Source organism: Lycium ferocissimum, unplaced genomic scaffold (assembly GCF_029784015.1).
Source record: "Lycium ferocissimum isolate CSIRO_LF1 unplaced genomic scaffold, AGI_CSIRO_Lferr_CH_V1 ctg14356, whole genome shotgun sequence".
Taxonomy (NCBI): Eukaryota; Viridiplantae; Streptophyta; class Magnoliopsida; order Solanales; family Solanaceae; genus Lycium; species Lycium ferocissimum.
The window spans coordinates 23653-33178 of NW_026715411.1; the positions used below are offsets into that span (position 1 = coordinate 23653).

Here is a 9526-nt window from a genome sequence, read left to right on the forward strand (position 1 = left end):
CTCGAGTAATACGGGAGACAACGGTGGGTGAGCCACATAAATTACCAACATCCCGATCAATGTTTGTTGTCTTGACTAGTTGTTTATCCTCAAGACCCGTTATTAACATAGCATGGACAAAAAATGTGAATTAGATGCTACGCTTCCGAGCCAAGCACAAACAAATTGTGAATGATTTTTTCTTTTCTTAATCTCTTATACCGAAGGGGTTGAATTGTCTAACTATCCGGGTGTAAAACCGCAAACTCATAATTTCGGATCAAAATTTCACTTAAAAAGAAAAGACATCCTATTTGCACAACAACATTTTTAAGGAACGGTCACTTTTTAAAAACTTTGTATCTGTAGTTAGCTGAGGTTTCAACATTAAAAATGCAGACTCTGGAATATGTTAGATGGAAAGAGGAAATGCTAAAAAAGTAAAAGTCATAATTTTCCTTTTGTGGCTTCAAACATGTAGTATACTCTAACGATTTGAATAATATGTCATAAAACTCTCGGGATCGAGTTGCTTATTGAAATAACTTTGTGGCTTCAAACATGTAGCTTTTGATGTGCGGCGTAGTATACTCAAACGATTTGAAGAATATGTTTTTTTAGGTGGTTGTTTACTAAATGTTTGATTGTTTTTTCTTGTCCTCTCGAAATTTAAGTTGGTTGCTAATGTTACCTTTTTATTTCAGAATCAATATCAACATTCAAAGGCGGAGTTTCTTCGTACTCAACCACCCAACACGTAGCTGACACAAGAACAAATGGAGGAAAGGTGGCTTGAGAGTGTTGGTGGTCCCACTAGGTTTGGCACGGCTTACGGAATGCCACATCGTGCATTTCGTCGATACCGGCCGCCCACGAAGGCCTACATTCTTCCAATACCGAGTCGTTCGATAGAGTGAGTGCTATGGCCATGGAGCAAAAGATTCAGCCGAGCTATCTAGCCGGCTACGGGCCTCGAGAGGAAAGGGAGAGGCGGAGGGACATGCGGTTTGACGGTATGAGGGCCCAATTGGACGCTATACTTGCTTCGAGGGGATTCCCTCGTGTCCCGATGATGCTCGTAACCCCATACTCAATCTAGTGGTGCGGCGATGATGGGACTCATGTGTCAAACACACAAAGGCATGTTTGAATGTTAATGTTGTGGTGGATTTGTGGATTTGCGAGGGGTGAAGTAGTCTAATGTTGTAGACTAACTTAGTGTAGACTAGTTTAATATTTTGTGGATGTTTACAAATGTTGAAGTAGTTTAATGTTGTTTTGATGTTTGCGAAGGTTGAAGTAGCTTAATTAATGTCTCTTGTGAATGTTTGATTGACGTTTTTATTCAACTTTGAAGTAGTTTCGAATTGAATTTGATGTTTTGGTGGTTGTAATATATGTGTTGTAATAGTAGCTTATTGTTTTATGTATTTATAGTAGTTTGGTGTATTGTTGGCAGCTATTTGAGCTGGTTTTAATTGAAAGTAAAATTATTTTCATCTTGACGGAGGGCGAAATTTGGAATAACGACGGAGTGCTATAATTTTTTTTGCGAGAATACCGACCTCACGAGGTCGGTATTCGGAAAATTTTCCTGTGGAATTGCAAATTACCGACCTCATAAGGTCGGTATTCGGAAAATTTTCCCGGGGAATTGATTATTACCGACCTCGTACGAGGTCGGTTTTGTGCAAAAATTTTCGGCGAATTGCAAATTACCGACCTCGAGATCGGTATTCCGGAAAATTTTCCCGGGAATTGCAAATTACCGACCTCACGAGGTCGGTATTATGCAAAATTTTCCCATTGCTTCCAAATTACCGACCTCACGAGGTCGGTTATCCGTAAAATTTTCGCAACTTAACGACCTCGTACGAGGTCGGTATTGCGGAAAATTGGACTACGTAAATCTAAAAGAATATATAAATTCATATAACTTACCGACCTCACGAGGACGGTAAACTAATATCATTATATTATTAATATAATTTACCGACCTCACGAGGTCGGTACTTTATATAATTAATTAATTATAATAGCCGGCTAAAAAAATATTACCGACCTCATGAGGTCGGTATTTTGCGACCTCATGAGGTCGGTAATAATTCCGACCCACTCTTTTCCGACCTTCAATCGAGGTCGGTTTTGAGGTCGGTTTTTTTCGAAAACCGACCTCATGAGGTCGGAAATTTCCCTTTTTTTAGGTCGCAAAATCCAGTTTTTTTAGTAGTGGATTTGCTTGGCCCTATCTGACTCTTTTCCCTTGTTTTCTTTTCGACAGGTCTTTCGGAAACAAACTCTTCCTACCTTCCAGGTGGGGGTAAGGTCGCGACACTTTACCCTCCCTGCATCTCCACTGTGGGATTCAACTGGGTATGTTGTTGTTGTTGTTGTTGTTAATTAGAGTAAGATTGTTTCCGACACTATACTTAGTCAAAGAAAATTACGGATATAATTTAATTTCTCCACTAATCCATGTCTCCAAATCCAATCATACGTTGTTAACATCAAAAAGCCAAAAGAACATCATTGTGGTCTCTGCTTCAGACTTCAATTTTTATTCTACGCGTTTAATTAGTTCACAAGGATGATTTAATTTTCTCTTTTGAAGGAGAATAAGTCCTAGATTTAACAAATCTTGAAAAGAAAAGTTTACTATTTTACGAATTATGTACGTATTTAGTTGGACACGTAATTTAAAAATAAAAAGAAGACTTTTGAAACTTGTGATATAAAACAAGTCATAGATTATAAAACTTGAAACTGCGTAAACTTCATATTCAAGATTCATAATTATTCTAACTGATGCATGTATATGTTACACTTTTAAGGAATCTCGGTGGGTCACTTATCTGAGTAGACTTAGTTGACCAATTTTTAAAACCTCAAATTCCCTTGAAGTCCACTGATGTGGGACTTCTTGTCTCCCACTATATACAACTATTCAATAGTAGCATATATACTATACATATTCACGCATGAACTTTAGCTAGGTCTATGAATGCCTGTTCTGCACCCCAAATCCCTCCATATACCATTTGAATTCCTATATGACGACGTTGTTTAATTTATCTGGATATTTTTTAGCTGTTATAGATCACATAAAACATAACATGAAAATCAATTCCAATGAAAAATTAGATATTATAATAAAATGTTATTATAAAGAATGACTGCGATAGAGAGCTATGAACTATAGATCCGCATCTGGACTGACTTATAAAATATAGGAGTACTGGTTTTCACAACTTCATACTCCTCAAATCCTCGTTGTTAAAGAATAAATTATTTGCTATGCATTTCAGTTAGTACTATTACATGATGAAGAAAACTTAATCATATATGAAAGATTCAGAATTATCAGTATAATTCAATCCAAACAAGAGCACGCACTAAAAACACTACATGAACATTATATTATACGAAGCGAAAGTACAAATTCATCATCACTTTGGTTGAGTTTTGAATAGTTCAACACCGCAGGCTAAAACGCATTAAAATGCATAGTAATTAAATACAAGAGTTGAATCCCCTTGACCTGAAAGAAAAGCTTGATCTAGCCTACTTTTATGAAAATTCAATCCCCTTAAATGAAAATTCTAGCTCCGTCACTGACTCCTGAAAATCTCGTTGTTGAAGAAATTATTTGCTATTCATTTCAGTTAGTACTATCACATGATGAACAACAACAATATACTCGGTGTAATTTCACAAGTGGGTTTGCGAAGAGTAGGATGTACCAGACCTTACTCCTACATTTGGGGGTAAAGAAGTTGTTGCCAGTAGAGTGGAGCTCACATTGTCAAAAACATTTGTCAAATGGCTGAAAAACGCGTGAAGTAAAGAAACTGGGCCGAAAGGAAAAATACCTTGCGTAGTCGACAATCCTGATAGAATCCATGCTTCTATACTCTATATATAGAAATGGCCTCACAACGAGAAGCTCCTCTCTACTCAAGATCAAAAGGAAAACACAAAAAGGTAAACGTCTACTCTCCTTTCAGTTTTTTGTTCGTTGCCTTTCTTCATTCTTTATATGGTTTATAGTACTCTTTTTTCTTTCCAGACCAAAATATTTACAATATTTATCTTTTCGTGTTCTGCAGGGACTATACAGCTTGAAAGCTAAATCATCAATGAAGGATACTGCGATCATGCTTCTGGCGACCTTCTCCGGCTGGATCGTTGGGTGGATACAGCTACGGCAGCAGAACTTGGAGGCAACTCTGTTTCAGACTCATCCCAAAACTATGAGTGTTGCGGTGTACTCTTTGGTAGTTACATGGTTTCTTTATGGTTTTAAGCTAAGATTTCCAACACTCTATGAAGCTTATCTGGTTACTGTTCCTGTTGGGGTGGATTTCTTTGGATCACTATCCATGGTGAGTGCCCTCTCGTTTCTACTTTCCGACACTGTTCGACCACTCCTGTATTTCTTGGACCTTCTTATGCCTGCGGCCAATATAATCTCTTTGATTTTCCAAAAACTTGAGGCAAGGTTTGGTGAAACAGAGTTTTGGATTAGAAATGTTCATCCTGTTCTATTGAAGCTGAAAAGGATGGTGAACAGGGCACGGCGAATGCGGCCCATCCTTCCTCTGTGATTCTTCTACCAAATTGAAACCCATTGCTAGTCGTCAGTTAAAAGCTTAGCCATCCGAGGTGGTCTCTCTGAACATATTTCTATGCATTTTTAATATTCTAGTTTCCACCAGCTATCAGTGGTGGTCTGTGAACACCCGAAGCCGATAGATATTTACCTCTGTCAGTTGCTGCACTTCTGTTACGGGGTTGAGTTTGGATTTTTATTTTTTTAATTTTGAGAATTTTATGTATTGGTGATTTTATTTTGGGGAATAAAAATAACCCCTTTTCAGTACCATTGAATTGAATGGCCTTGTGAATTATTTTGTCGCTGGTGTGTTATCATAGTTCTTAGACTATTTATAATACATTCAACGTAAACAATCTACATACCGATGGAAAAATTCCCATGGACAACGTGTGAAAACCGTGTAAAAACATCACTCACTGTGAAACAATGATTATCGCTCATCATGTTGTTCCTATTTATCTTTTTTTCCCCCCCTTTTTTTTTTTTTTTTTTTTTTTTTGCATTTTATCCCTTTTATTTTAATTTATAACCATGAATACGATAGTTGGATCATGGTATGTGGTATTCTATGAGAAAATTTACACACTTCTTATTCCCTTTCACATTTTTTAAGTCTATTCAACACAACATCCAACTAATGCTAACACAATTAGTTTCTTATAGATGGGAAATTCATTCTAAAAATTTCGATATTGGATTGCAGGATTAGGGAACATCATACAAAGAGATGTTCAATGTAATAAGAAGAGAATTAAAAAAAGTAGCACTAATATGCTCCATCAGCCAAAATCTGGGCTAAATTAGAAATGCTCACCCATCACTCTCTTTTTCAATATGTGGTGGTGAAATTATAGATAAGGAAGAAGAATATTAGTGATTCCTCTATTGAACAAGAAGATATAATAAAGAAAAAGTGAACAGGTTTAAGATAAATCAGAGTATTCGATTCTTTTCTAAACAAAAGAGTTTTTATTTGACAAAAATAATTGTTCAATGTATTGTATTTAGATCTAAGGGTATTGACTAGAGAATCAGAATAACTTTCATGGGAAGCGTTTTAATGTACATTGATTATAATTCTTACAAAAAAACTTGTCACTATTTGCCTTTAAGAAGTTTGTTGTGCATAATGAAAGTAAGCTTCAAAATTTTAATATTAATTACGAAAATATTTACTTAGAAATAGTAGGCTAGATGATTGTTACATATATTTAATGCCCGAGAACTCTTTTACTGTATAACTAAAAAAATGATGCTTTAATCAAGAAGGTGATGGGGCAAGGATTTTAGATGCGAACTCAAAACAAAACTTGAATTTTCAGGTGAGCCTCATCCGAATTAGGAGTGAAATAAAACATGTTACAACTTTATCTTCTAATATAAAGAGTTCAAATAAAAAATAAAAAAATTATCATTTTTGTTCTGGAAAAGTTAAGACGGGAGGAGGATATAATGCCACTGGATTTTCAACTTTAGGCGAATCAACTTTTAAAGATCCAAGGAAACAATAAAGGGTGGAATATTACTACTGTACTGTTGAAAAATGTTTAATATTATTTTCTGTTTTATTATCAGTCCATATGTCTTTATCATTATAAAAATAGCTTGAGCTTGCCCTTCCTTTGTTAAACCCATCTATTTTAGCCTCTTTGTGTGCGTGCAAATATTAAATTTTAAGCTCAGTAACTCAGATAATCAATGCACTTAGTAATCTTTAGAACTTATAAAATTTAAATCATAAATCAGCCTATAAAAAATGAATGATTGGATGATGATCATTAAATTAGTTTTGAGAGGCCAACTTTTAACATAATTAGTACATATGCGCCGTAGAAGGGTTTGGACGAGGAGGTCAAAAGGTGATCGATGAGATTGTGAGAGATATCCTGCTAAACAGTGTAACCAATTTTAGGAGGGAATTTTAAAGATCACATAGGACCACTTCTAAAAGATGTGACTGTGATAGATACTGCGGTCGTTACTCGTACTATAAAATGCCCAATCATCTTTTGGATTCTTTGGAACTTTGTATCTCCCCAAAGATTGTAGTATCCATTATAGTTTTTTTATATTTGATGTGGGGTAGCTAGTACTGACTACTGACCCAACATATTAATTACCAAAAAAAATGCTAGAAAGTGATTAATTGTCTTTATAAAAGCATTCATATTTTATTTAATTTTTTATTTTATTTATTTTACCCTTTCTAATAGGAGCTCTTCCTTTTATTTCTTTGGTGATTTGAACCCACAATTTTGATGATTGAAGGTGAAATGTGCTTGCTGTTTGATCGACCCCCTTCATGAAAAACATCTCTTTCATGCCAAACACACTCCAAAGAACCTTAAATGAGATGAATGAGGACGTGTGCGGTGATTAAAAAAAGGCCTTAGAAAAAGGACTTGTGTATTAGACACGCAGACAATAAAGAAAGGGTTGGAATGTCGGTCAAAACTGAGCAAGAGAATCACATTCATATTCTAATAACATTTATTATAATCACGTTCATATTAACTAATTAATTAATTACATTCACATTAGTTATATTAATTACACTCATGTTTTCAAAGTTTATGCTACTTTTGAAGGATATGATTGACGCAGTTACAATTAAAAAGTGTAGGCAATCAAATTTTTAATTACTTCCTACTTCTTAATACTATCTAATCGCTTCAACTCTAATCAATCTTATTATAATCTTGTTGTAAGATCTTCTTCAACTTTTTGAGTGCCTTTTTAAATATTTTTCAAACCCAAGTTAGGTAGATTATTAAATTATTAATTTAGAAAAGTCATAAGCTTAACCTTGAATGACTTTTAAAGCATAGTAATCACTATAATATTGATGCTTTTAATCTATTTTTAGAATTAGAGTGATAGGAGAAATTAGATAAGCTGAAGATGATACTATTATTGGCATATTCAACTAAGTGAAGTCTTAGTTGAATATTCAACCATTTTTGCTGGTACAAGATACACAAGGGATGTTTCGAAGACTTGCTTTGTTTTGATCAACTTGAAAAGAAGACATAATATTAGGAAAGTTCACAATAGGAAACATTTTGGGAAGCCTTTTTTTTTTTTTTTTTTTTTTTTTTTTTTGTAATAGTAATTTGTACATGTAATGATTCTAGTCATCTTATTAAGCAATTTGTGCTCATTTCTTATTTAAAAGATATGTGTTCTAAAAATAATCTCTTTCTTGATCAGAAAAGTTTTAATAAAGATTTCAACTAAAACGTTTATCCTATTTTCTTAATTCATAAAAATAAATACATAAATCTTTATTTACAATTTTAATTTGTCTAAGTAATATGCTTAGTTATGGATATTACTTCATAGGGGAATAATAGCGGAGATTTTCATAATATGTAAGGTGTAATATATTTAAAATAGATAGAAAATTGAAACTATGTCATATTAGAGGAGTGTTTACTTTAATTAACTCAAAAAAAAAAAAAAAAAGTTAGAGAGAAACAAATATTTGTATATGGCCATATGGAAGGGAATCCAGTTTAAGTCAATCGGTATCATTTGTACCACATCGGCTGCAGACAGTGAAATATTCGCATTTATAAGGAGAACCTACGGTGCACGGTTTGGCACCTGAATTAATCTTGCAGGACTTTTACCATCACAAATGGTTTCACTGCTTCAGAGGATTTCTGAGAATTGTCGTGAAAAGAAAAATGTTCTTTAATTAGATTTATTTTCATATTTAATGAAGCTCTCTCTCTCTGGAATGGCTATCTAAAGAAGAAAAAACAATAATTAACGAATAAATATAAAACTTTTTGTAATGGAAGAAAACTTAATAAGATGAAACTCTGAAATGGAGGGATGAGACACTATTACCCCCGAACTATAGTCGAAGTTGTTATGACACACTTTACCTTTTCTTGAGTCTTACTATCTCCTAAACCTATTTAAAATAGAATATTTATCCCCCTAAACTTATTTTAAAAGAATAAATATAAAACTTTTTATAATGGAAGAAAACTTAATAAGATGAAACTCTGGAATGGCTGTCTGGAATGAAAGAGAATAAGATGAAGCTCCTGTGTAAAGAAGAAAGAATAAATATAAAACTTTATATAATGGAAGAAGACTTAAATAAGATGAAGCTCCGGAATGAAAGAGAATAAGATGAAGCTCCTCTCTAAAGAAGAAAGAATAAATATACTTTATATAATGGAAGAATAAGATGAAGCTCCTGTCTAAAGAAGAAAGAGTAGAGAGGATGAGAATTCTTATTACTTTGAACTATAGCCGAAGTTCTTTACGATACGCTTTACGCTCGCCCGAGTCCTACTACCCCTTAAACTTATTTAAAATAAAATATTTACTCCCCTAAACTTATTTAAAATAGAATATTTACCCCCCTAAGTGCTGACGTGACAAGGAGAGTGTGTTTCACTCTCTTTGAGAGAGTGAGAAACATATAAAACGGGAAAACTAGATTTTTTTTTTCCCTTAAAAATTTTGTACTTTCTTAAAATATGAAAAACTGAATTATTTAAAAAAAATGAAAAATCCATTTTTTTAGAAAATAAATTTGGAAAACTGAGTCTTCTTATTAAAAAATTTGGACATTTTTTAAATTTGGAAAGCTGGTTATTTTTTTCTATATATGAAAATAAATCTAGTTTTCCAAATTTAGTTTTAAAAAACGGGTTTTCCACATTTTAAAAAAATAATTAATTTTTCAAAATTTTTATAAAATTCAGTTTTTTCACATTTTGACAAGAAAAACACTTTTTTCAAATTTTATTTAAAAAATAAAAGTGTCCTAAGAAAATGAAATCATGAAAATCAAGATTTTTTAAGACATCTTAAAAAAATATTCAAGTTTTTCATATTTTTAACAAATCCATTTTTCCATATTTTAGAAAAATTCGTGTTTTCGGTTTTTTTTTTTTTTTAAAAAAAAAA

The 9526-nt window shown here is 33.2% G+C and overlaps 1 protein-coding gene across 1 annotated transcript; it reads left to right on the forward strand.

The window, feature by feature from the left end:
- Positions 1-3903: 3903 nt before the first annotated feature.
- On the forward strand, positions 3904-4659 carry LOC132042261 (uncharacterized). Its single transcript, XM_059432857.1, has 2 exons — positions 3904-3960; positions 4086-4659. Exons 1-2 carry the CDS (start codon positions 3904-3906, stop codon positions 4581-4583), a joined length of 555 nt encoding a protein of 184 aa, XP_059288840.1. The 3' UTR covers positions 4584-4659.
- The last annotated feature ends 4867 nt before the right edge of the window (positions 4660-9526 follow it).